This window comes from Symphalangus syndactylus, chromosome 12 (genome assembly GCF_028878055.3).
Source record: "Symphalangus syndactylus isolate Jambi chromosome 12, NHGRI_mSymSyn1-v2.1_pri, whole genome shotgun sequence".
Taxonomy (NCBI): domain Eukaryota; kingdom Metazoa; phylum Chordata; class Mammalia; order Primates; family Hylobatidae; genus Symphalangus; species Symphalangus syndactylus.
The window spans coordinates 145,144,444-145,171,147 of record NC_072441.2 but is presented as its reverse complement, the minus strand read 5'-3'; the positions used below and the strand labels follow the sequence as shown (position 1 = coordinate 145,171,147).

The 26,704-nt window shown below is 51.1% G+C and overlaps 2 protein-coding genes across 2 annotated transcripts in view; one reads left to right on the top strand and one right to left on the bottom strand.

Moving 5' to 3' along the window:
- HDAC1 (histone deacetylase 1) overlaps positions 1-19,346 on the top strand; it is a 42,068-nt gene extending 22,722 nt beyond the window's left edge. Inside the window, exons 3-14 of the mRNA XM_055255553.2 lie at positions 1,942-2,059; positions 9,868-9,942; positions 12,652-12,790; positions 13,249-13,390; positions 14,792-14,884; positions 16,302-16,410; positions 16,492-16,632; positions 17,198-17,306; positions 17,400-17,530; positions 17,816-17,968; positions 18,427-18,475; positions 18,741-19,346. Of these exons, the coding sequence (XP_055111528.1) occupies positions 1,942-2,059; positions 9,868-9,942; positions 12,652-12,790; positions 13,249-13,390; positions 14,792-14,884; positions 16,302-16,410; positions 16,492-16,632; positions 17,198-17,306; positions 17,400-17,530; positions 17,816-17,968; positions 18,427-18,475; positions 18,741-18,768 (1,287 nt within the window). The 3' untranslated portion in view covers positions 18,769-19,346. The remainder of the gene's footprint in view (positions 1-1,941; positions 2,060-9,867; positions 9,943-12,651; positions 12,791-13,248; positions 13,391-14,791; positions 14,885-16,301; positions 16,411-16,491; positions 16,633-17,197; positions 17,307-17,399; positions 17,531-17,815; positions 17,969-18,426; positions 18,476-18,740) is intronic.
- A 200-nt stretch (positions 19,347-19,546) lies between these two features.
- On the bottom strand, positions 19,547-21,976 carry MARCKSL1 (MARCKS like 1). Its single transcript, XM_055255623.2, has 2 exons — positions 21,658-21,976; positions 19,547-20,812 (listed from the first exon to the last, which is right to left on the bottom strand). The coding sequence occupies exons 1-2, from the start codon at positions 21,742-21,744 to the stop codon at positions 20,312-20,314; spliced, it is 588 nt and encodes a 195-aa protein (XP_055111598.1). The 5' UTR covers positions 21,745-21,976; the 3' UTR covers positions 19,547-20,311.
- Between the last annotated feature and the right edge of the window lie 4,728 nt (positions 21,977-26,704).

Here is a 26,704-nt window from a genome sequence, read left to right as displayed (position 1 = left end):
GAAGACTTTTGTTGTATTGGTAATTAGAGAGGCAGAGGGTCATGTTTGAAGAAGACCTACCTTTAAGGGATGGGAGGAAAAGAAAAGAATTTTATTTTATTTTTTTTTTTCTTTTTGAGACGGAGTCTTTCTCTGTCCCCCAGGCTGGAGTGCGGTGGCGCGATCTCGGCTCACCGCAACCTCCACCTCCTGGGTTCACGGCATTCTCCTGCCTCAGCCTCCCGAGTAGCTGGGACCACAGGCGCCCGCCAACACGCCCGGCTGATTTTTTTGCATTTTTTAGTAGAGACAGGGTTTCACCATGTTAGCCAGGATGGTCTCGATCTCCTGACCTCGTGATCCACCCGCCTCGGCCTCCCAAAGTGCTGGGATTACAGGCTTGAGCCACCGCGCCCGGCCTAAGAAAAGAATTTTAAAAAGAGGGAAGGAGGAGTCAGAATGTTGGGATAACCAGGAAATTAACTTGTCAAGGAAGTGTTAGTGGGGAGGATGTGATCAAAATTGTTGATGTGATGACTTATAAAGGATTTCCCTTCTGTTTCAGTTTTCATTAGATACCCTTTTTTCGTGAACTCTTGGAGCCATTTTGTCCATAATTTTATAATACATATATATACATATATATATATTTTTAAATTTTTTTTTTGAGAGGGAGTTTCACTCTTGTTGCCCAGGATGGAGTGCAGTGGCACAATCTCAGCTCACTGCAACCTCCACCTCCCAGGTTCAAGCGATTCTCCTGTCTCAGCCTCCTGAGTAGTTGAGATTACAGGTGCATGCCACGACGTCCAGCTAATTTTTGTATTTTCAGTAGAGACCGGGTTTCATCGTATTGGTCAGGCTGGTCTCGAACTTCTAACCTCAGGTGATCCACCCGCCTCAGCCTCCCAAAGTGCTGGGATTACAGGCGTGAGCCACTGCACTCAGCCAGTTTTATATAATATTTAATAATAAGTAATAATTTTGTAGGCCAGGCGCGGTGGCTCATGCCTGTAATCCAGCACTTTGGGAGGCCGAGGAGGGCGGATCACCTGAGGTCAGGAGTTTGAGACCATCCTGACCAGCATGGTAAAACCCCATCTCTACTAAAAATACAAAAATTAGCCAGCGTCGTGGTGGGCACCTGTAATCCCAACTACTCGGGAGGCTGAGGCAGGAGAATCGCTTGAACCCGGGAGGCGAAGGTTGCAGCGAGCCGATATCATGCCATTGCATTCCAGCCTGGGTGACAGAGTGAGACTCCGCCTCAAAACAAACAAACAAACAAACAAACAAAAAACGAAAAACAAGGTCGGGCGCGATAGCTCATGCCTGTAATCTCAGCACTTTGGGAGGCTGAGGCGGGCGGATCACGAGGTCAGGAGATCAAGACCATCCTGGCTAACACGGTGAAACCCTGTCTCTACTAAAAATACAAAAAAAATTAGCCAGGCGTGGTGGTGGGCGCCTGTAGTCCCAGCTACTTGGAAGGCTGAGGCAGGAGAATGGCGGAGCTTGCAGTGAGCCGAGATCGCAGCACTGCACTCTAGCCTGGGAGACAGAGCGAGACTCTGTCTCAAAAAAAATAAATAAATAAAAGTAATAATTTTGTAAAGCACCTTACAGTTTACAAAGAGATTTAACAACCTCTTCCAATTCTCTCAACTTCCCTGTGTGGTCCATGTTGTCCCTGTTTAGTAAATGAGGAAATGGAGGTTCAAGAGACAGTAACTTGCCTAAGCAACAGAGCTTGAGCTGCTGTAGGTCTTCTGATACTCTTGTATAATCTTGTTTGCCTAGTTAGACTGTAAATTTCTTGAAGCCTGAATCTAACCAGTTATTTCTTTTTATTCTTTATAGCACCTAGCTCCATGCTGCGCAGGAAATATAAATATTCAAACTAGATTGAGTGGACTGGCCGTGGTCAAAAATAACTTGCCCTTTCTCCCTTCTGCCCTCTAGCGCCCTCACAAAGCCAATGCCGAGGAGATGACCAAGTACCACAGCGATGACTACATTAAATTCTTGCGCTCCATCCGTCCAGATAACATGTCGGAGTACAGCAAGCAGATGCAGAGATGTAAGTCCATTCTGTTCCCTCACACTCTCAAGCCCCCAGTTGCATCTCCCTTTCCACTGCAGAGGCCCGTTCTGCCGTCCTCGCACCTCCCATTCAGTGGACACCTGATTTCCCCTACCTCCTAAAGGTGCCAGAGTGCTTTTTCCCCTCAAGTCGGATTTTTCATGTTTCCTGATTTGTAAATGATAGAGGTAGTACTTTTTCTGGTTATGTTCACAACGCTGTCCCAAGAGTACTGTAATTATTGTAGTGGAAAAAGCACTGACCCGGGACACGGAGACAACAGATACAGTAAAATGTAACTCTAACTCTCAGCTGAGTGGGCAAGTCACTTCCCCTCAGATTCTTCTTTTGTAAAGTGGGCTGGGCCACGTGATCTCTGATTTCTGTCCAACTGTAACTGTTTTGACTTAGTGGGTGTTAATTGAGAATTTAGAGGCCACTCAGGACAGATTCTAGATGGTGTAATCTTTGAGATGAGGTGATTCTGCCCCTGACCCCTTGGACTTGAACTTCAGAGCAGGTCCCATCTTGGAAGCCACGCTTAGTTTGTAGGAATCGGGGGAATTATTTTAGCTGTGAGGGGGAGAAAAAAGTATTCAAATTTGGGACAAAACTATCATACCTGACTTCCCCGTTGTGTTATTTTAGAAATTATCTCTTAGCACCTAAGACTTGATATAGTGTAACAGCATTGTCCAGAAGAAGTTTTGATTAACTTATGACAGCTTATATGGAAGTGTCAGAAAATATGCAGCACTTGTTTATTGCTGCTGACCACAAGGTAGTCTTACTCCCAAGGAAGAAAGTTATTTATAACTACTATTACAACTAATAATAACTGTATAGTGGTATTGATGGCAGAACCACAGAGACCTTCCTTGAAGCATTAAGCTTCTTTGCTACCGACAACTCCAGGAGCTGCCAGCCGCTGTGAGTGAGGTGTTTGCTCTCTGAATTGCGGGGTCTTCTTTACCTCCAAGGTGAGGCAAATTCATGCCTTTCCTGTAGATGGCTTTAGAGGTTTCCATAACCCATTTAGGCCAAGGATCAGGCTCTACTCTCAGCAGCGTGGGCTCTCAGTAGAGGAGCAGCTTGCTGTTAACGTAAGAAAATAAGCTTTCATGTCTTAGTTTGAATCCTTGGTCTCCTAGCCCCTCTGGTGTTATTTCCCGCCCCCGCCCCCGCCACTCTTTTTTGAGACAGAGTTTCGCTCTCGTTGCCCAGGCTGGAGTGCAACGGGGCAATCTCTGCTCACCACAATCTCCGTCTCCCGGCTTCAAGCGATTATCCTGCCTCAGCCTCCTGAGTAGCTGGGATTACAGGGATGTGCCACCCCGCCTGGCTAATTTTGTATTTTTAGGTTTCTCCATGTTAGTCAGGCTGGTCTCGAACTCCTGACCTCAGGTGATCCGCCAGCCTCAGCTTCCCAAAGTGCTGGGATTATAGGCCTGAGCCACCGTGCCCGACCTGTTTTCCCTCTTTAAGAGGAAGACAGGACAGGCACAGCGGTTCATGCCCGTAATCCTAGCACTTTGGGAGCCTAAGGTGGGAGGATTGCTTGAGCCCAGCCTGGGCAACATAGTAAGACCCTCATCTCTACAAAAAAAATAAAAAAATTAGCTGGGCGTGGTGGTGCACACCTGTGGTCCCAGCTACTCAGGAGGCTGAGGAGGGAGGATCTTTTGAGCCTGGAAGGTCGAGGCTGCACTGAGCCATGATTGTACTACTGCACTCCAGCCTGGGTAACAGAGCGAGACCAAAAAAAAAAAAAAAAAAAAAAGACATTAGTGCCTATTTCATAGTCAAGGATGGAGGAATAAGTGAAGATAATATATTTAAATTTAATATATATTTACATATATTTAAATATATTTATTTAAGAAATATAATATATATTTAAATTTAATATATATTTAAATATATCTACCCTCAATGAATTGCTTTTGCTATTTTTGCTATTGCATAATCGCTTTTGCTATTATGACTTACTATTTTTATTATTTACAAATTTATCAAGTATTTTGTCTAAAATACTATGCCCTGAGGAGTGTGCAGGTTCTGCTCTGGTGCGCCAATTTTTCAGAATCCAGCATTCTAAAGTTGTACATTAAAAAATTCAGTCTCGCTGGGTGTGGTGGCTTACGCCTGTAATCCCAGCAGTTTGGGAGGCTGAGGCAAGCAGATCACCTAGGGTCGGGAGTTTGAGACCAGCCTGGCCAACATAGTGAAACCCCGTCTCTACTAAAAATACAAAAATTAGCTTGGTTTGGTGGTACATGCCTGTAATCCCAGCTACTCAGGAGGCTGAGGCAGGAGAATTGCTTGAACCCAGGAGGCAGAGGTTGCAGTGAGCTGAGATTGCGCCACTGCACTCCAGCCTGGGCGACAGAGCAAGACTCCGTCTCAAAAAAAAAAAATTCAGTCTGGGCGCCTATAGTCCCAGCTATTTAGGAGGCTGAAGCAGGAAGATTTCTTGAGCCTAGGAGTTCAAGGCCAGTCTAGGCAATATAGTGAGACCTGGTCTCCAAAAAAGATTTTTCTAATTAAAATAATTAGGTCTTGGATTTTTCTGTCATCAGAAATGGGGGTAGGAAGAATAAGCCTCTCTAAGGACTTCAGAGTACCTCACTGAGTTGATTCGTAGGGTTATGGAGGGTCAGAGTAGACAAGAGACTTTAGATGTCACTTAACACAGTGCTTTATAACCTGGGGTATCTACCAAGACAGTAATGAGCCCTTTTTAAAAAAAGAATTATTTTTATTTTTATTCTTGTTTTTAGAGATGGGGTCTTGCTTTGTCATCGAGGGTACGGTACAATGGCAAGATCATAGATCACTGCAGCCTCAAATTCCTTATTTCTTAACTTGCCCTTTTAGAATATGTGCCAATATCTAACCTAGGCGCTGGACATAGTAGCATGCACCTGTAATGCCAGTGCTTTGAAGGGCAAGGCAGGAGGGATAGCTTGAGGCCAGGAGTTCAAGACCAGCCTGGGCAGCATAGTGAGACCCCCATCTCTTAAAAAAAAATTAACAAATTAGTTGTGTATGGTGGCACATGCCTGCGATTCTGGCTACTCAGGAGCCTGAGGCAGGAGGATCCCTTGAGCCCAGTTCAGGGCTGCATTGAGGTCTCATTTCACCACCACACTCCAGCCTGGGCAACATAGCAAGAACTCGTCTCAGTAAAAAAACAACACACATGGCCAGGCGCGGGGCTCTTGCCTGTAATCCCAGCAAGCCTGTAATCCCTTGGCCTTGGGAGGCCGAGGCGGGCAGATCACGAGGTCAGGAGATCGAGACACCATCCTGGCTAACACAGTGAAACCCCATCTCCGCTAAAAATTCACAAAAAATTAGCCAGGCGTGGTGGCAGGCGCTTGTGGTCCCAGCTACTCGGGAGGCTGAGGCAGCAGAATGGTGTGAACCTGACAGGCGGAGCTTGCAGTGAGCCGAGATCTCACCACTGTACTCCAGCCTGAGCGACAGAGCGAGACTCCTTCTCAAAAAGAAAAAAAAAAAAAAAAACCACACACACACACAAAAACATCCCACACACCAAACCTAGGAAGTTATGCTTGTGATAAGATCGAGTAAATCAGGTTTCCTTGCTTGTGGCTGTAATGTAATAAACCCTTTCTGGTCACTTTGAGAGCCTTGACCAGAAGTTCTGACCTAATATTTAGCAAGTGAAAATGGGAACACAAATAAATGCATTTAGGGGGCTTTTGGTGAAAACATGATAAAAGGGATTGGTAAAAAATTGGGAGACATTCTCATCCATTTTATGGACAGGTAAACTTTCCCAGTCACACAGCAAGGTGATGGTAGAATGCAGAATGGAACTCTAGTCCCCCAATTCTGTAGTTTTAAAAAATATAGTGTATATAAAATATTTTAGACACACAGGCCAGGCAGGGTAGCTCATGCCTGTAATCCCAGCAGTTTGGGAAGCTGAGGCAGGTGGATCACTTGAGGCCAGGAGTTTGAGACCAGCCTGGCCAGCATGGTGAAACCCTGTCTCCACCAAAAGTACAAAAATTAGCCATGTGTGGTGGCATATGCCTGTAATCCCAGCTACTCGGGAGGCTGAGGCATGAGAATTGTTTGAACCTGGAGGGCAGAGGTTGCAGTGAGCCAAGATTGCGCCACTGCACTCCAGCCTGGGCGACACAGCAAGACTCCATCTAAAAAAATTTAAAAAAAAATAAAAAACAAACAAAAAAAAAACAGAAAAAGAAAAAAACATATTTTAGACACACACAAAAAGCATAAAAAAATTATAATGCACTTTGGGAGGCCGAGGCTGGCAGATCACGAGGTCAGAAGATCAAGACCATCCTGGCTAACATGGTGAAACCCCGTCTCTACTAAAAATACAAAAAATCAGCCGGATGTGGTGGCAGGTGCCTGTAGTCCCAGCTACTTGGGAGGCTGAGGCAGGAAAATGGTGTGAACCCGGGAGACGGAGCTTACAGTGAGCCGAGATCGCGCCACTGCACTCCAGCCTGGGCAACAGAGCGAGACTCCGTCTCAAAAAAATAAAAAAATAATAATATAATGAACATCCATGTGTGCCCAGTACCCAGCCTGAGAAAGAAAACATTATCAATACAGTTGACGCCCCCTTGGGCATCTTTCCTTGATCACATACCCTTTCTCTCCCACTCCCCCAGCCCCCCACCCCATTACCAGCACTGCCAAGGTATAAGCACTATCCTGATGTTAGTGTTTAATCTCCCCGTCTCTTTGCAATGAGCATTTGACTGCCTTCTCTGCCTACCTCTGCTTCCACCTCTCACCCAGTATTGCTTCCCTTTAGTCTAAAGCTAGCATGAGAATGAGAAAAGCATTTAATAAAGCAGAAAGAGAGAAAACCCATAGAAAAGTCTTCCCTAGCCTCACAGATTAGCTCACGTGAGTATCTGCTCTTCCATTTGCCCCCTTTCCATCTCTAATCACATAGCTTATTGACTGGGAATAAAAGGGCTGGTCATTTGAGCCACATGTTGGTTTGGGGCCTGAAGAAAAATATTTTTTTTTTCTCACATCCAAAACACCCATTCCTTCCCATGGAGGCTCCATATCCCAAATAAGAGTATAAACAAAGCTTTGGAAACGCAGGCAGGCCAAACCCTGTGCAGGAGGAAGTGGCCAGAGAGGGAAATCAGTTGCCAATGGATAAACAGCCGGGGCCCAGGGACCAAAGTTCTTATTTACACAGCCTCCCAGTGTTTACCCAGGAAGTGAGGAAGAGGCCCCCCGGCTGCACACTCCCTCATGCAGCCATGCTTCCTCAGAGCACCGGATCTTGGCACCCTCCAAGTTTAGTGCAGAACCAGAGCTGGTAACTCTTGTGGTTATTGTAGATCTTGAGCTTCAACTGTGTCTTGAGATTTTAGCAGCACAATCCAAACTGAGCTCTTCTGCTCTCGCCCCAGGGCTGCTCCTTCCTTTACTTTTGGAAATCTTGTTATGACAGTGGGTACAGTAGAAGGCTGGGCAAGAGAATAAGTATGCAGCCCCACACCTCCTGCCTCTGATTTGCTGTAGCTCATTGATGTCTCAGCAGTTACTTTTTTTTTGTTTCTGAGATGGAGTCTCGCCCTGTCACCCAGGCTGGAATGCAGGGGTGCAATCTCGGCTCACTGCAACCTCCGTGTTTTGGGTTCAAGCGATTCTCTTGCCTCAGCCTCCCGAGTAGCTGGGATTACAGGCACATGCCTGGCTAATTTTTGTATTTTTAGTAGAGACGGAGTTTCTCCATGTTGGCCAGGCTAGTCTCGAACTCCTGACCTCAAGTGATGCAACTGCCTTGGCCTCCCAAAGTGCTGGGATTACAGGTGTGATCCACCGCGCCTGGCCAGCAGCTACCTTTTCTGTAAGAGGAGATTTGGAGCTATAAGGTTCCTCTAGGTTTGTGTGTCTACAGCTTCCAGGTGTGCTTTCCTTCCTGTTTTCATTTAATTTGCCTTATTGTTTGCATATGTTTCCACATTATGTACTACTTGGTACTTTTACCCCATTAGGCCCGAAATAACTTCACTCCACTTGTCACTGTGAAAGTAGCAGTAAGACATTGGACTACGGGAGTCAAGACACCGGGACCCTGATTCTGGTTCTGCTACTGCCTGGTTTTATAACCTTGGGCAAATCACTTAACTTCTCGGTATCTGTTTGTTCCTCCGCACAGTGGGGTTGGTATCTGTCTTGTCCAGCTCATAGAGTTGTTGTGAGGATCAAATGAGGTTGTATAAGTGAAAGGACTTGGAAAAGGGCCAGGATATATTTTCACAGGCTTTTAAGACAGACAGACTGGCTGGGCATGGTGGCTCATGCCTGTAATCCCAGCACTTTGGGAGGCCGAGGTGGGCGGATCACAGGGTCAGGAGTTCGAGACCAGCCTGGCCAACATGGTGAAACCCCGTCTCTACTAAGAATGCGGAAATCAGCCAGGTGTGGTGGTGGGTACCTGTAATCCCAGCTACTCGGGAGGCTGAAGCAGGAGAATCGCTTGAAACTGGAGGGCGGAGATTGCAGTGAGCCAAGATCACTTCACTATACTCCAGCCTGGGCAACAAGAGCAAAACTCCGTCTCAAAAAAAAAAACAAAAAACAGACAAATCAAAGCTTGAGGCTTGCATACTGCTTCTGCCATTTACTAACAGCTCACCTCTCTGATCCTGTTTCCCTACTTATTTTTTTTTTTTTTTTGAGACAGGGTCTCACTCCTGTCTCCCCCAGGCTGGAGTGCAGTTGTGCGATCTCAGCTCACTGCAACCTCTGCCTCCCGGGTTCAAGTGGTTCTTGTGCCTCAGCCTCCCAAGTAGCCAGGATTACAGGTGCCTGCCACCACACCTGGCTAACTTTTATGTTTTTGGTAGAGATGGGGTTTCTCCATGTTGCCCAGGCTGGTCTTAAACTCCTGGCCTCAAGTGATCCTCCTTCCTTAGCCTCCCAAAGTGCTGGGATTACAGGTGTGAGCCACTGTGCCAGGCCCTGTTTCCCTACTTATAAGATGGGACCAAATCTTACCTCAGAAGCTTGTGTGAAGATGGATGATCTCGGGTATCTAACACATGTAGCGCAGTGTGTGGCGTCTTGTAAGTGCACAGTGAACGATAGTTCTCTGAGTCTCTGTTCTTGCCCCTTGTTTGTCAGCTGGCGTGAGGTCCAGAGGATAAGTTTTTCTCCCTCGAGAAACGAACCAACATTTTCCAAGTTGCTAACTGCTTCTCCATATTAGATTTTTGTTAATTTTCTGACCAGTGGGTGAGGTGGGATATCAGTTTTGCTTGTTATAGATAATGGGCTAAGACCAGGTGTGATGGCACATGCCTATCGGGAGGCCAAGGCAAGAAGACTGCATGAGGCCTAGGGAACATAGTGAGACTCTGTCTCTAAAAAAAAAAAAAAAAAAAAAAAAAAAAAAAAAAAAAAAAAAAAAAATTAGCTGGGTATAGTGGCATGCACCTGTTGTCCAAAGTACTTGGGAGACTGAGGTGGAAGGATTGCTTGAGTCCAGGAGGTGAAGGTCAAAGCTGCTGCACGTGAGCCATGTTTGCACCACTGCCCTCCAGCCTGGGCAACAGAGCAAGCCCCTGGCTCTAAAAAAGAAAAAAATAATAATGGGCTAAAGCTCAAAGATGTTAAACAACTTGATGCAGTCATACAGCCAGTAAGTAGTAGAGCCTGGACTAGAACCCACAACTCCTGAATTTAAATTCTATGTTTTTTTCCAGCAGCTCATAAATAGTAAACTAAAGGAAATTGTGGAAACTAACCTTTTGCTTATTTCTTTCAAGTCAACGTTGGTGAGGACTGTCCAGTATTCGATGGCCTGTTTGAGTTCTGTCAGTTGTCTACTGGTGGTTCTGTGGGTAAGGAATATTCATCTTCTCCCCAGGGGTAGACTGGATTGTTCTAGTGAGGTCTGCCTTTTAGGCTGCTATCCTAGTTGGCTGATCTGAAACCATGTAGAATGGTCCTGTGGTTTTTACTTAAGTCTCTAAAATGGCTGGTGTAGTGTCTCACACCTGTAATCCCAGCACTTTGAGAGGCTGAGGAGGATTGCTTGAGGTCAGGAGTTCAAGACCAGCCCAGGCAACATAGTGAGACCCTCCCCTCTACAAAAAAATAAAATAAGTAAAAACAATTAGCCGGGCATGGTGGCTCGTGCCTGTAGTCCTAGCTACTCAGGTGGCTGAGGCTTAAACCCAGTAGGTTGAGGCTGCAGTGAGTTGTGCCACTATACTCTAGCCTGGGCAATAGAGCAAGACCTTGCCTCCAAAAAAAAAAAAAAAAAGTTTAAAAAGCCTCTAAAATGTCCTTCTGGTTCAGTCCCAGCCCAGGTTCAATCTCTGACATGGTACTGACAGGTGTCCTTGACTGTCCTCTCCTACTGAGAGATCTTATGTACAGGAGTTCCCCGCAGACCCCCTGGGGTTGTTAAGATGCTGTACGTAAAAGCAATTTGTGAACTGCAAAGTGCTATAAAAATGGAAGTGTCATCATCTGTGAATCTGTCCTATGAAAAGTTACGGTAATTACCTTTAGAGGTCAGAAATACTCCCCACGTGTCTCCCACTTCCATTTGCAACCTTTGGGTTGTCTCCAGGATTAACTAAACCCTTTCTTAACAAATATTTATTTTCCTGTGATCCCCCACCAATATAATCATTATGTCCACCCCCGCTGCCCCACCAATATAATCACAGAAAACAAAGAAGTGCACAGAAAAAACACAATCACCCACAGTCACAGGGTTGGTGGATAACCTGTTACCATGTTGGTGTGTGTATGGCCATTCTTTTGTGTGTGTGTTTATATCTGAATCACACATATACAACATCTGTATTTTACAAAAGTGGGTATATACATATCGCATATATATGGTTTTCTGCCCGCATTTCCTACTTAACGAAATTGTGTGTAGTTTTCTACAGCTTTGCTTGCTTGTGGCTCTATGATTATTCCATGTTGTGGATTTACTTGAGTTGACAGAATCTGTCCCTCTTCTTGATAATTTGGATCAATCTATGCTTTTATTGCTGTTAAAATCAACACTGCAGCTGGACACGGTGGCTCACGCCTGTAATCTCAGCACTTTGGGAGGCCGAGGAGGGTGGATCACCTGAGGTCAGGAGTTCGAGACCGGCCTGACCAACATGGTGAAACCCCATCTCTACTAAAAAATACAAAAATTAGCCAGGCGTGGTGGTGCATGCCTGTAATCCCAGCTACTTGGGAGGCTGAGGCAGGAGAATTGCTTGAACCTGGGAGGCGGAGGTTGCAGTGAGCCGAGATCGCACCACTGCACTTCAGCCTGGGTGACAGAGTGAGACTCCATCTCAAAAAACAACAACAACAAATTAACACTGCCACAAATGCACTTGCACACATGGGTGTGTATTTCTCATTTACTTCTTCTAGGACCTATTTGTGCTAGTGCTTTTGCTTTTTGACCTAGTGTGTAAGCACTATCTTTGGTAATTTTTCTTTTTCTTTTTTTTTGAAATATAGTCTTCCTCCGTCACCTAGGCTGGAGTGCAGTGGCGTGATCTTGGCTCACTGCAACCTCTGCCTCCTGGGTTCAAGCGATTCTCCTGCCTCAGCCTCCCCAAGTAGCTGGGACTACAAGTGTGTGTCACTGTGCCCAGCTAAATTTTTTCGTATTTTTAGTAGAGACGAGGTTTCACCATGTTGGCCAGGCTGGTCTCAAATTCTTTTTTTTTTTTTTTTTTTTTTTTGAGACGGAGTCTCGCTCTGTCGCCCAGGCTGGAGTGCAGTGGCGCAATCTTGGCTCACTGCAAGCTCTGCCTCCCAGGTTCACGCCATTCTCCTGCTTCAGCCTCTCCGAGTAGCTGGGACTACAGGCGCCCGCCACCACGCCCGGCTAATTTTTTGTATTTTTAGTAGAGACGGGGTTTCACCGTGGTCTCGATCTCCTGACCTCGTGATCCGCCCGCCTCGGCCTCCCAAAGTGCTGGGATTACAAGCGTGAGCCACCGCGCCCGGCCGGTCTCAAATTCTTGACCTCAGGTGATCTACCCGCCTCAGCCTCCCAAAGTTCTGGGATTACAGGCGTGAGCCACCGCGTGCGGCTTATCTTTGGTATTTTTTCAGAGTTCCTTGACCATGAGCCATAGTAAGAAATAAATTTACACATGCAATCCAGGATACATATAACACATATGCATGCATGCACATACTCACTCACTCTGAAGCCAGAGTTTTACAAAAGAGCAGTTACCTTTACTGTTACTCTGATATTTTTTCTATGCTATTTCATTAAAAAAAAAAAATATATATATATATATATACACACACACTAATCATGATGCACTAAATCAATTTTAAGGCCTGCTAATGGGTTACTACCCTCAGTTTGGAAAATCGTTTTTTAAGAGTAGCCAGTATCATGTTTATTCCCTGCTGGAGTAGGGTGGGAGGGAGGGGACTGGTCTCTGAATTGTACAATGCAGCTGTTGAATAGGCAGGTCTTAACCTCTCACTAGGCTCCCTGGGCTTCTTGGAGGAAGGGGAGAGTGGCTTAGTAACGGGCTTATGTTCTCTCTTCTCATGCCCAGCAAGTGCTGTGAAACTTAATAAGCAGCAGACGGACATCGCTGTGAATTGGGCTGGGGGCCTGCACCATGCAAAGAAGTCCGAGGCATCTGGCTTCTGTTACGTCAATGATATCGTCTTGGCTATCCTGGAACTGCTGAAGTATGCCTGCCTGGCCTTGACCCTTGGAAGAGCACCTTAGGCCAGGTTCCCATTTCCCTCTCCCCCGGGGCTTGCCTCCCTAGTTTGCTTTTCCTACCGATGTGCTGGCTAGGATGTGCTCGGTGAGTGTCTCTGGCCGTCATCTCCTTGATGGGGTCTTGGTTTGATCTGAGCCACGGCATGATCAGGGGCAGGTGCTGCTCAGATCCTGCCTCCAGAGTGTCCCTGTGTGGCTGGAGTTGACCCTGGCTGTAGAGTAGGAAGATCGGACTTGGTCGGCTTGGTCAGGCCTCTGGAGACACCCGGCCGCTCTTCCACCTTCCTTCAGCCAGTTTCCACGTCTCTGGTGCTTAGAGATACCTGAGGGAGGCAGCCAGCCCGGTAAGCTGGGAGCTGGCGCCCTTGGCGCGTCCCATCCCCAAAGAGCCCCCAGACCCCTGACCCCCTTCTGATCCTAGGTATCACCAGAGGGTGCTGTATATTGACATTGATATTCACCATGGCGACGGCGTGGAAGAGGCCTTCTATACCACAGACCGGGTCATGACTGTGTCTTTTCATAAGTATGGAGAGTACTTCCCAGGAACTGGGGACCTACGGGTGAGAATGCCCTTTAGGAGCCAGCCAGCTCACCCTCAGCTGGCAGCTCTACTTCTCTCTCCTATCTCATGTCACTAAAAACTGCTTCCTGCCTCTTCTGCCATTCAGAATACCACATCCCAATCTGAAGCACTTGCCCTGATCTCTTTCCCTTCCTTATTCTGGAGAAACGGAATGATGGGACATAAAGGGCCAGAGAAAGAAGAGGGGTCTCCTGACTCACTGTACTTCCCTCCTGGCCACAGCTGGGTTGCGTCACACTATTCTTATGTCTCATAAGCCTTGAGTTTGGGGGTAGGAATTGGAACTCTGAAGGACATCTCAAGTGTTCTTCATGTTTTTGGGTCACTTTCCCCTTTAGCCTTTTGACTGAAAATTATGGACTTTCTCTCCAGAAAAGTACATGAGATTTTACATCTGATATAGAATAGTTAATAGACAAGTCGCCTTACTGAAGCCCATCCATGAACCTTAGGATAAGAATCCTTGGAAGCTACTTCCTTGAACTGTTCCATCTGCTTCTATTAGCGTGAATGCGGTGAAATCAGCTGCGTTGCCATGCCCAGTGGCCCTTGGGTAAAAAAGTGGCACTAATTCAGTTGTTTGCCATGGCAAACGTTAGAATAAATGAGCATTCACTTTTTTTTTTTTTTTTTTTTTTTTGAGACAGTCTCTCTCTGTCGCCCAGCCTGGAGTGCGGTGGCGTGATCTCGGCTCACTGCAGCCTCTGCCTCCCGCCTCCAGGCGATCTTGTGCCTCAGCCTCCAAATAGATGGGATTTAGCTGGGATTATAAGTGCGTGCAACTATGCCTGGCTAATTTTTGTATTTTTAATAGAGATGGGGTTTTGCCATGTTGGCCAGGCTGGTCTTGAACTCCTGACCTCAAGTTATTCACCCGCGTCAGCCTCCTAACGTGCTGGACTTAAATAGGCGCACTCACTATTTTGAGGTTACTGGGAAGGACTTTCTTACCTCTCTCCTTCCCTCCACAACACCCTAGAGAGGGAGCATGGGGGAAGAGGAGTGAGCATTAGAGCTCTCTGGAGTGGAAAGGGTTGTCAAGGGTGGCTGTCACTTCTGTGACCCACCTGCCAGCCAGCTCTAACCCAATCCTAAGGTAGAAATCTTCTGCTATAGGGTAGGATATTCCATCTCTGGTCCCATCAACAGCTCTCAGCCTGGGTGTAGGCTTAACGCTATGTCCAGAGATGTTTTGCCAGTGAAGCTAGATTTGCCAGTGAAGAGAATGGTACTAACAAGGTACCCCTGTTCTGTCCTGGCCCACGTCATGGGCCTAGCTTGTCTCTCTTGAACCTCTTCGTTTATCCCTCCAGCCCCTATCCTTGACCTTCCTTCAAGCTTCATCCTTCAGTTTTACTTTAATGTCCTTTTTAATTAGGATATCGGGGCTGGCAAAGGCAAGTATTATGCTGTTAACTACCCGCTCCGAGACGGGATTGATGACGAGTCCTATGAGGCCATTTTCAAGCCGGTAAGTGGCTTTATCCACCCCTTGGGCTACAAACAGGGGATTGGTCGGCAGTGGAGGGGAGCAAAGCACCCCCACCATACCTCAGGAATCTCTCCTTACTAAAGCTGGTGGGGAGATAGAAGTGTTTGAACCCTGGATTGTTGTGTGGTCAGTTAGGGGAACCAACACCCATATTTGTTGGTTCCTTCTATGGGTCAGGTCTTCTGCTGGATACAAAAATATCTAAGACATGATCTTTGCCCTCACGGACTATGGTGGGGAAGGCAGGCACATACCCAGTAGTCTATGATTAGTACTGTTTTTAGATCTCCGTTTCTTTGGGCTGCTGGGAGATGATTGTGTTCTTTTGGTAGTGGTATGTCTCCTTGGTTTTTTGTGTTCCTCATTGCCTTACATTGATGTCTGCACATTTGAAGAAGTAGGGACTTACTCCAGTCTTTGCAGACTGGCTTTGTCTGGGAAAGCCCTTCACCAGTCAGCCCATCCAGAGATTCTGGAAAGGCTGTTTGGCATGTTCCATGGGCAGGCTGGCCTAGTGCCTGTGTTTTTGAGGGATGATCAGAGGAATGAGAGACAAACTACTGCCTGGGCTGGCAGGAGGGCAGCCAGGGATGATTTCACAGAGGTGCTGATGTTTAAGCTGGACTTTGAAAAACGAGGAGGTGCCCATGTGAAGAAGGAGGTGACGGCAGTAAGGGTGGCATTTAGTAGAAGGAACAGCACCAGCAGAAGTGCAGAGGTGCCAGTGTGGCAGCATGTAGGCCAGTGTGGTATATGGGAGGAGTGCTGAAGGAGGCGGTGGGAAGTGTATGCTGGGCTCAGTATTTCAAAGGGAGCCTTGAATGCCATGCCAAGGAGTTAAATCTTCCCTATAAACAGTAAGAAACTGCTTAACCTAATAAGGTCAGGTAGTCATTCAGCAAACACTGACTGCCCACTATGCGTAGTATTTAATAAGGGCTACAGAAGTGGGAGTTGTGGTCTCGGTCTCAGTAATGTTAGACTCTGCTTGTGAGAATAAGATAAACTAAAAGTGCTTGCTCATAATGTAAGGCTTCAAGTCTGTAAGACCAAATGAGTAGAGTAGATGCAGCTAAGGGTCAGGAAGGCTTCCTGGAGGAAGTGGCACTAGAGCTTGGGCAACAGAAGAAGAGATTTAGGGAGTTGACAGGGAGGCCATTCTAGGTTCAGTGTTACTAGAGTGTTAGAAGGGTCTTAGAGAACTTTTTAAGTTGGAAAATTGAAATCCCAAGTGGGCAAGCAAAAGCTCCAGCCTAGCACTCCCTTTTCTCTCCCACGTAGCATGAGGGAGAGTGGAAAGGCAGGAGTGGGTGGGAAAGTGGTGCCCCCAGCCTTTCCACCCCAAACCTCGTATTGCTTTCTTGAGGTTGGTGGTGACCAGGATGTATCATTTTAGGTCATGTCCAAAGTAATGGAGATGTTCCAGCCTAGCGCGGTGGTCCTACAGTGTGGCTCAGACTCCCTGTCTGGGGATCGGTTAGGTTGCTTCAATCTAACTATCAAAGGTGAGACCAGGTAGCACGAGGATGGGTGGGTGGGGTCCTGCTTGGTGCTCCTGTAACTCAGCACCCCTTCTTCCACCAAAGGGCATGCCAAGTGTGTGGAATTTGTCAAGAGCTTTAACCTGCCTATGCTGATGCTGGGAGGCGGTGGTTACACCATTCGTAATGTTGCCCGGTGCTGGACATACGAGACAGCTGTGGCCCTGGATACGGAGATCCCTAACGGTAATAGCTGCAGGGCCAGGTTCGGCTGGGCTGGGTGGGAGCTGGAGCTCATCTGTCCTTAAGTTTATAACCCCTTCCCCATTGGTCATGTGACCGCTCCTCTTCTGATGCTAGTCACTGAGTCTCCCGCCTGTCCTCTTGTGATCAGCAGACCATAACCATCACTTTTTCCCGAGTCCTTTTTAGCTCTCTCCCCTCTCCCTCCCGCTTTTGGTCTGGACAGAGTTCTCAGTGGTAATTTACAGCTTTGGAATTTCTACTCTGTAGAGTAACTGGAGTAGCAAGTGAAGGGAGCACTCATAATGAGCATGGCCTCCAGTGTCCTAAACCAGGGACACGGGCCTTCTCCTAGCAACATATACACCACTGGTGTAGACATAGGAGAGTGATGTCAAAAAGATGGAAATCCCATAGGCAGCCGTGTCTCACAGTGTCTTGGAGGCATTCTCCTCTGTTTGGATAAGTAGGCCCAGAGAAACCTACAAATGCTTTAGGGTGCTTACGTGCAAATGGTTAGGGTGCGGTGGCCAGGTCTCTTGACGGTCTTCTCTCCTGCCCCAATCAGAGCTTCCATACAACGACTACTTTGAATACTTTGGACCAGATTTCAAGCTCCACATCAGTCCTTCCAATATGACTAACCAGAACACGAATGAGTACCTGGAGAAGATCAAGTGAGTACATCCTCCGGCCATCCCTTGGTTGAACATTCCTGACTTTGGTTTGTCCCTGACCAGAGCCCTGCTACTCTCTCCCACTGGCCACAGACAGCGACTGTTTGAGAACCTTAGAATGCTGCCGCACGCACCCGGGGTCCAGATGCAGGCGATTCCTGAGGACGCCATCCCTGAGGAGAGTGGCGATGAGGACGAAGAAGACCCTGACAAGCGCATCTCGAGTAAGACCTAGACCCAGAGCCCTGTGCCTTCCATTCAATAGGCAGCTCCCACGTCCACCACCATTCCTGGCCGCACACTCCCTCCAAGCTCCCCACCTGTAGAGAAATCTGTTTTCGCGTTTCGGTGCCTGTAGGAACAGGTTAGGGAACCCGAGTTCCTCCCTCTTCTCTGGCTCCCTTTCCCTTGGTGTCTCTCGGAGGACACGCAGGGAAGCGCTGGGCATAGATGCTGAGCTAGATCAGCACCCGCCTGCCCTCTCACCCATGCTTCCCACTCCCTCCCAGTCTGCTCCTCTGACAAACGAATTGCCTGTGAGGAAGAGTTCTCCGATTCTGAAGAGGAGGGAGAGGGGGGCCGCAAGAACTCTTCCAACTTCAAAAAAGCCAAGAGAGCCAAGACAGAGGATGAGAAAGAGAAAGACTCAGAGGAGAAGAAAGGTGGGTTTGGGTTCAGCCGGGACTTGGGTCTTGAGCCTGAGAGGATGAATCTATTTAGGGCAGTGGGAGGAGGGAGTGACTCAGGCCCTGCCAGCCCCTGTGGGGCTCTTCCTCAGTTCCTTCAGCCTTTCAGTGGCTCCCGGAAGTGGCAGGACCCACAAAACAATGAACCTCCACTGCCCCAGACGGCTCTCACATCCCACCCAAGCCCTTTTCCCAGCATTGCACCCCAGTTTCTCAGGGGGCTGCCTCCGCCCACCAGGTTCTGGCTGTAGCAGGCTGGGAAACCGGTCCAACCTGTTCTCAACAGGGCTCACTGGGAGGACCAGGGATGGGCTTTTCTCTCTTGTATGTCCAGTGAGCTGTAGTGTTGGGGAAGGGGTCTCAGGGTAAATGAAGACCTCATGGGTCTTTCCAGAGGTGCTGCCCTTGGCCATCCCTGTACTCTTGTGTTCTAGAAGTCACAGAAGAGGAGAAAACCAAGGAGGAGAAGCCAGAAGCCAAAGGGTGAGGAAGGAGCTGCCTGCGGCCATCTCCCTGGCATTGGAGCACCAGCCCCTTTGTCCCACCACTCTGAGGAAAGGCACAGGGACAGCTGGTCCAGCTTACAAAGGCCTCTTTCAGGGACCAGTCTGTCCGGCCCTGCAGTTCTAGGCAGAGCCAGGAGCCCCAGCCCCCAGTAGTCACCTGGGATCCTGTAGAAGTCACTGTCTGCACTTTTGCCCCAAGGCTCTGGGCTGGGTCATCTCATGCGTCTCTACTCTCTCCACAGGGTCAAGGAGGAGGTCAAGTTGGCCTGAACCGACCTCTCCAGCTCTGGCTTCCTGCCGAGTCCCTCACGTTTCTTCCCCAACCCCTCAGATTTTATATTTTCTATTTCTCTGTGTATTTATATAAAAATTTATTAAATATAAATATCCCTAGGGACAGAAACCAAGGCCCTGAGCCCAGGGCAGCTGTGCTGGGTGAGCTCTTCCAGGAGCCGCCTTGCCACCTATTCTTCCCCGGTTCTTAACTTTGAACCATAAAGGGTGCCAGGTCTGCGTGAAAGGGATACTTTTATGCAACCATAAGACAAAATCCTGAAATGCCAAGTGCCTGCTTAGTAGCTTTGGAAAGGTGCCCTTATTGAACATTCTAGAAGAGGTGGCTGGGTCTTCAAGGATCTCCTGTTCTTTTCAGGCTCCTAAGGTAACATCAGCCATTTTTAGATTGGTTCTGTTTTCGTACCTTCCCACTGGCCTCAAGTGAGCCAAGAAACACTGCCTGCCCTGTCTTCTCCTAATTCTGCAGGTGGAGGTTGCTAGTCTAGTTTCCTTTTTGAGATACTATTTTCATTTTTGTGAGCCTCTTTGTAATAAAATGGTACATTTCTATATCCTCCTGAGCTTGTTTCCTTTGTGTCCCTGGGTTGGTTTCAACTCTACTTCCCTGCCCTTCTGGTGTCCATGAGTATTGGGGCAACCCCCCGAACAAGAAAACCCCATAAACTTACCTGCCTGCCTTAAAGTTTGAGGTGAACTACTTTCCACCAATCTTCTCACCCTACCCCCAGAAGACCACTCATTCAAGCACCACTAAAGGGACGACATTTATTCCTTTTCCAAATGTTACAGTAAAACCAGGTGGAAGAGAATGGTTTTAGCAGTTAGAAAAAAAAAAAAAAAAAGTACAAATCTGGGGTTTGGCCATTAAAAGTTATTTACAACAGTGGGAGAAAAAAAGACAACAAGAAGTTGTTTCACATTACAGACCTCCCCCCACCCCAAAGCCTAATACTCGCTTACCAAGTCAAAAAAGAGACACAGTTGATTCACAAGCTGGAGGTTTGAACTTGAGTAAGACATTTATAAAAACCTAGACGGGGCAGTGTCCTCCCCAGCCCAGGTGCCACTAGGCACAGCACAAGAGACTAAAAACAACAGGGGAAGGCTGGACACTCAAGGTTTGGGAGTATAAGCACCCCACTTCTGGCTCGGGGATTTGGGGAGTAGGGTAAACAAAACCTACTTGGAAAAGAATTGGGGAAGAAAACCAACAACTGCCTTATGCAGGGGTGGGGACAAGGAAGGAGGTAGGGCCAGGGACAGGAGCATTTCACATCACTAACCTAACTTGGGAAGCTGTACGGGACCATCTTCAACTGGCCTTAAGAGGAGAACCAGATGGCTGATGGGAGAATCCACAGGAGGGAGAGGAGGAAAGGGAACGTGGCTGGGAGGAGGCAATAGCCCCTTCCTTTCTGGGCACAGGAAGGCAGCCAGGGCACCAGGTCCAGGCAGTGACCTCACAAGGACAGCACAGTTTTTGCAGCTTAGAGATCACCCACCTGCCCCCACCTAGCTACTCATTCTGCTCATTGCTGGCTGGTGGAGGGCCACTCTCCGGCCCCGAGGGAGTGGATGGCTCTGTAGCCTGGGGCCCTGCCTCTTCTTCTGAGGCTGCACTAGCCTCTGCCCCCTTGGCCTGGGGTTCCTGGCTCTCAGGGGTGGCTGCGGCCTTCCCTTCCTGGGCAGTGCCCTCGTCGCTGCAGGCACCGATCTCCCCCTGCTCCTGCTCTTCCTCTGTGGGTGAGGAGGCAGAAGAATCACCCCCACCCTCCTTCCGATTTCTTTTGAAGGACAGGCCGCTTAATTTGAAAGGCTTCTTGAAAGAGAATTTCTTCTTCTTCTTGGGGGTCTCCTTGGGGGGGACCTCCCCCTTGGCCTCAGCACCCTGGCTAGGGGGTGCTGGCTCGATGGCATCGCCAGTGGCCCCGGCTGCCTCATCTGTTCCGTTCACGGGGGGCGACTCCCCTTCACCCTTGGGGGATAAGTCTCCATTGCTTTTCACGTGGCCATTCTCCTGCAGGGCAGAGGGGACAGCAATGAGGGCAGGGGCTCCCCCTCCCCCAGCCCGCTTCTGATCCCTTCTAGAGGACGGGGTCCCCGATTCGATTCTACTGCAACCCGAAAGTCTGGCTTCAGCCTCACCCACACCCAGGATCCCGTCAAACACCTCCCTCTCGCCCCTCACGGGCGCGCAGGGACCGAGAGCGCAGAGGGCGCGACCGGCAGGAGGCGCTGGGGTCCCGTGGCCCCCACCCCCGTCCCCCGGGGCGCGCTCTCTATTCCGCGCGGAACCGCTCCGGATCTGCTGCGCGGATCCCGGGCAGGCGGGCGAGCCGCTTCAGGCGACATTGGGCGGGAAGCCGCCCCGGGGCGCTGTCTCTCTGCACCTGGACGGCCTATTTTCCCAGCCTCCCGCTTTGTGTAAGTGGCCCCCACCCACCCCAGGCTCTCCCACATCTCGGCTCCCCCTTAAAAAAAAAGAAAGACCGTGGGCCACCGAGGTCGGGTCTGCGGGTGGAGTGCGCTCCCCGCCGGGCCCCAGCTCCGCGGCCCCTGGGCGCCCCCTTGGCGTGGCCCAGCAGCGCCTTTGTTCCCCGCGCGGCACTCGGGGCGGCCGGGGGGCAGCGCCGGGGGCCGGGGCCGCGAACAAAGAAGGCGGCGGGGCCCGGCCGGCGCCCCCTCCCCGCCCCTCCCCTCGCTTCGCCCGCGGGGGCTGCGGCGCCGAGAACAAAGGGACCGGGCGGGGGAGGGGGCGCCGCGTGTCCCGGGGCGGACAAAGCGCGCGGCCCCGGCCCCGGCCCCTAGAAGGGGCGAGGTGCGAGAGGAGGGGCTGGGGCCGGCCGGGCCAAGCGTACCCACCTGGCCGTTGGCCTTCGCGGGGGAAGCGCCTGCTGCCTCCTCGGCGGTCACGTCGCCCCGGGGAGCCTTGGAGCTCTGGCTGCCCATGATGGGGGTCTGCTGGGGGGCGCTCGGAGCCGCCCCGGGCTCGCGCCGCAGAGGATGGTACGGCGGGGTCGGCCCGGCCGGCGGAGGGGTGGGGCTGGCGCCCGAGGGGGAGGGGTGCCGGGGGAAGCCGAGCTGCACCTCCGCTCCGCGGCCGACCCGCTAGCTGCGCCCGCCGCCGCTCCGCTCCGCGCCAGAATGCCGCCCGCCGCCCGCCGAGCTGCCTATATATAAGCGCCCGGAGCTCGGGGCGGGGCCGGACATTTAAATGCGCGCCCAATCGAGGGGCGGAGGCGGGGTTGGCTCGCAGGCCCCGCTTGCGCAGCAGGCGACGCTGGCGTTCGGGTACCCCCCACCCCACCCGAATCCCAGGGGCAGGTAGAGTCCGGTGTGGGCAGGAGCGAGGCCGGTCCTCCCGCCAGCTGGGCGGGGCGGGGCGGGGGCCTAGAGGAAGGAGACGGGCAGTCATTCCGTCCTCTCCGCTCCACCTCTCCGGTGGGCGCCCCCGCAGCCTGGAGCGGCCCCCAACGCCTTGGTCCTGCAGCCGCTGTCAGTCTCCCGCTTGAACCCTTCGAAGGGCTCACACGACCAGACTCGTCAGATGGCTGGTCCTGAATTATACTCTAGAAATGTGGTCATAGAAGCCGCAGGGCCCCTGCGCCGGGCTCGGCACCCGCTCCGGCCTGGAGAGCGGTCAGAGGTCCCACCCACGTCCCTGCCTGCCTGCCATGGCCAGCCGGGGAGCGGAGGGCTCTGACGTGCCTCGGGGTCACTCTGGTCAGACTAGTGAGGCCTTTCCCTCATTCCTCCTTTCAGTCCCTTGGTGGCCAGTCATTCTGAGTGGGGACAGGCAGATTCGCCTTCAGCCCCCCTCCTGCCCTCAGCCTGGACCCACTGCAAAGTCCCACGTGGGGGATTTTGTGACCTTGAAGGGCATCTCCATCCCCGTTGAAAGGCCAAGACTCAGAGGCATTGACAACCTGTCTGACTTGGCTCTGGTCCTTTCTATTTACCTCCACACACAACTCTGCTCCCCTACATCAGGGTGCCCCAGGCCGGCAGAGGAACCCCAGCCAGGGACTCAACAAACCTCAAAACACCCGTTTCTGAAGGGGAGGGATAGGATGCCACCAAGGGTCCCTCCGAGGGACAGCCCCTTGAGGACAGCCCTCAAAGCTGCCCAAGCCCAGCTTCCCACCCTGCCTGAGAGCAAGGGAGCCCGGAGGTGCTCCGGGCTGGAGACTCCCTAGCTCTGGTCCTCTGCCACCTCTCCTTCTGCTGACCTGGATAGGCTGGTGGGAACCCCAGAGTCCTGGCGGGCCCCGGATGTCTGTGTCTGGCTGCCAGCCCTCAGCCCCCAGGAGGAAAGGGATGGGGGCTGGAAGGAAGCAAAGTGTTGCAAATGCAAGGCTGTGTCCCAGCCAGCTCAGCAAGTCCCTCCCCTCCCTCCTACGGTGAAGCCTCCTGGGAGGCCTGAGGCTGTGAAGTGTGGAGACACCCCAGGGCCTGAGAAATTGGGAACTCCCCAGAGATCTGACCACAGAGGGGCGGGGAGGGCTGAGGTGGCTTCTACATTCTGCACTCACTCCTGTATCCTCCATCCCCACCCCCATCCTGAGACTACAGAATACCCTCAGCTATCTCAGCTTCACTCGCCCCCCACCCCCGCCCCATTTCACAGACTGGTACCCTGAGGTTCAGGAAGAGAAAGTGACATGCCCAAGGGCACACAGCAGCTACCAGTAGCTGAGGGTGAGAAAAGGCTTGGAGAGGTTTGATAACATGGGCCAAGGGCTGTAAGGAATCCCCTGGCAGAATTTTCTGTTGAGATCTGGGGCTGCCTGGTCAGAGTGGGAGGCAAGGGCTAGCTTTGGGACAGGGAGAGGCACCGTGCCCCCACTGCAGCTCACTGAAAGTACCGTGACTTCTCCACAACTTGCCACTAAGGGACGGATGTCATGACCTGCTCTCTGTCTCAGCCACAATAGGGAACCCACAATGCTGCCAGGCGCTGCCCGCACCAGCTGGCTGGGCTCAGATGGAGGGAGGGTGTGTGAGTCTTGGAGGGGTTGGGGTCAGAGGTTAAGAGCAGAACCTAAGGCTTCTGATCCCCAGGCACTGCCTGGCAGGGATGAGGGGCAAATCTTCCCAAGGATCCCAGGAGGAGCATCGAAGAGCATCAGGGCGAAAGACTCTGAGTCCCCAGAGCCCCAGAGGGAGCCTGGTCCACCAGACATCCCAGGAGGCTGGGGAGGGGGTGCCTGGGAGCCTGATCCCTCAGCAAATCCAGGTCCCAGCAGAATCTGACTTCTGGAAGAGGCAAGAGGTTTAGGATGCTTCAGGGTGGGGGTGGGAGGGTACAGCAGCCCCACGGCCTCCTCAGTCCACACTGAGGCTCCTTCCTCCCCAGCTGCTGCCAACCCAGACAATGCGCCCATTGTTCTACGTCTCCGGGAGCCTGTGTGCAACTGCGTGTATCTGTTTCTCTCTGTGTGTGACTGTGTGTATTGCTCTGTGTCTGTGTGTGTGAGACTTTCTGGCTCTGTGTGTGTGTGTGTGCGCGTGTGCCCAGGTGTGCACGTTTGTGGTTGCGTGCGTCTGGATCTTTGTGTGGCCCTGTATATTCAAGGGTGAAGGAGAGAGCCTGGTGATCCTGGTCACTGAGACTTGCTGCGTATGTGCCTGCCCTTCCTTGAGACTGTTGGTGACTGTGTCTGACTGGGTGTGAAACTCTGAGTGTGTGGCTGTATGAGAGAATATGGATGGGCCGGGCGTGGTGGCTCTCGCCTGTCATCCCGGTGCTTTGGGAGGCTGGGGCGGGAAGATTGCTTGAGCCCAGAGTTTGGGAATATCTGAGTGTGTGGAGCAAAGAGCGGCTCCTTTATGTCTGGGTGAGTGTTCCTGTGGCAGGGGGGTGCCTGTGTGTGCCTCAGTGTGTCACTGAGGCTGTGGCTGTGGTGGTCAGAACCTTTGAGATGTGGGCATTTGCCAGGATGGAGTGGCAGGGAAAGGAGGAATAAGAAGGACAGGGTGACTCTGGGATGGATGGGGGAAGGGAAGCTGCAGAGACCGGAGACCCCACGTTCATACAACTCCTTATCTGTCCCAGTTCTCCTAGTAAGGGCTCTGGCCCTGGCCCTGGCCTGAGATGCTCCCGGCCCCACCGTGAATCAGGCACGGACAGCAGGGGATGAATTTCCCTGGCAGGCAACCTGGGGCCTCTGGAGAGACGCAGGGCAGGGGTGAAGATGGGAGGGGGCAGCAGAAACCAATGCCCCATGAAGGAGGTTGGGGGATACTTTGAGGCCTGTCAGGCCCCGGAGCCTTGTGCTGAGGACTGGATTAGACGCCAGGGGAGGTGTGAATGGGCAATATGTAGTCAGAGACGGAGGCGTGGGCCTTCCTAGCGGAGGGACCCGCATATGTAAAGGCCTTGAGATCGGAAGAGACATCATCAGAGGTGCCAACGGAGGCCCTGGGGAACGGCGACTTGGCACAGCCCCAGTCCCCATCTCCTTCTGGGGAGCATCAGCTGGGCCTGGAGACCGCGGTTCTTGCCCCAGGTTGGGCACTTCTTGCTGTCACCATCAGCCAGTCCTCTCTCCTCTTTGGCCTCAGTTTGCTCATCTGTGCAGTGAGAGGTTGGGCTCTGTGATTCACAGTTGCAGGTACTGACTGGAGTTCCTCTTTCTGCTCACACTTAGACATCTAAGAGTAAGTGGTGAGTCAGGCAGGGTCCCAGCCCTCAGGGGTTTCCCATGAGGGGAGGGAGAAAAGAGACAGGCCATATCTTAGGGAGAAGAAAGCCAGACCTAGCGTTAGATGAAGGACCTGGAGGAAGAAGAACATGAAGAAGAGCTCAGAGCAGGACAAAATGGGAACAGGAATGGTAGGTGTGAGGGTGCAGCGGGAGGCAGAGGCCTCTTCTGGAGCAAGGTTTGGGAGGTGGGATCCCTAGGATTTGGTAACTGGCTGGGTGCAGGGGCCAGATACTAATGCTGCCCACCTTTCTGTTTGGGGTGACAGCGGGTGAAGTGGACCTGTCAACTGAGATAGGCCATCAAAGGGAAAAAGAACATAGGAGGGAGTTGCTGAATCTAGCCTTGCTGCGTTTGCGATGTCCAAGGAAGATTCAGGGGGATGTGCAGAAGGCAACCTGAAGTCTGTATACTTCACATAGACATGCGATCACATTCCTGCGCCAAAGGCCAGTTCCTAAAGGCTGGCTAGTGACTTTACAGGGACAACGGACAGAAGGTTTTAAGTCAGGACTGACCCCTGGAAATCTAGGCCTCTGATTGCTGCCAATAAGAGGGTAACGGCAGCCAAGTCGTGCATCGGACGCCCAGGAGGTGCCTGGATGGCAGGAGCACTGCACTGGTGGGCAGCAGCAGGAGAGGGCTCCGGGAAGAAGCCAGCAGCTGACTAGGGGCAGGAGAAAGCACAGAGTGCAGACCAATGGGAAGAATCTTTAAAAGGCAGAAAGGGGGCAGGGTGCGTCCCCGCACTTTGGGAGGCCGAGGTGGACAGGTCGCTTGAGGCCAGGAGTTCGAGACCAGCCTGCTCAACATGGTGAAACCCCACCTCTATCAAAAAATACAAAAATTAGCTGAGTGTGGTGGCGCATGCCTGTAGTCCTAGCTACTCGGGAGGCTGAGGCTGGAGAACCGATTGAACCTGGGAGGCAGAGGTTGCAGTGAGCAGAGATTGCACCATTGCACTCTAGCCTGGGTGACAGAATGAGAAAAGGCAGGAATAGAGGCAGGGTGCGGTGGCTCACACCTGTAATTCCAGCACTTTGGGAGGCCGAGGCAGAAGGATTGCTTGAGCCCAGAAGTCTAAGACCAGCCTGGGTTATAACACAGCAAGGACCCATCTCTACAAAAAATAAGATAGGCCGGGTACAGTGGCTCATGTCTGTAATCCCAGCACTTTGGGAGGCCGAGGCAGGCGGATCACTTGA

What these genes read in the sequence shown, in the direction of transcription:
- MARCKSL1 (XM_055255623.2), bottom strand. Translation starts at nt 21,744, where the DNA reads ATGGGCAGCCAGAGCTCCAAGGCTCCCCGGGGCGACGTGACCGCCGAG. An exon ending in CCGCGAAGGCCAACGGCCAG is followed by an intron (nt 20,813 to 21,657) that starts GTGGGTACGCTT and finishes TCTGCCCTGCAG; the next exon opens with GAGAATGGCCACGTGAAAAG.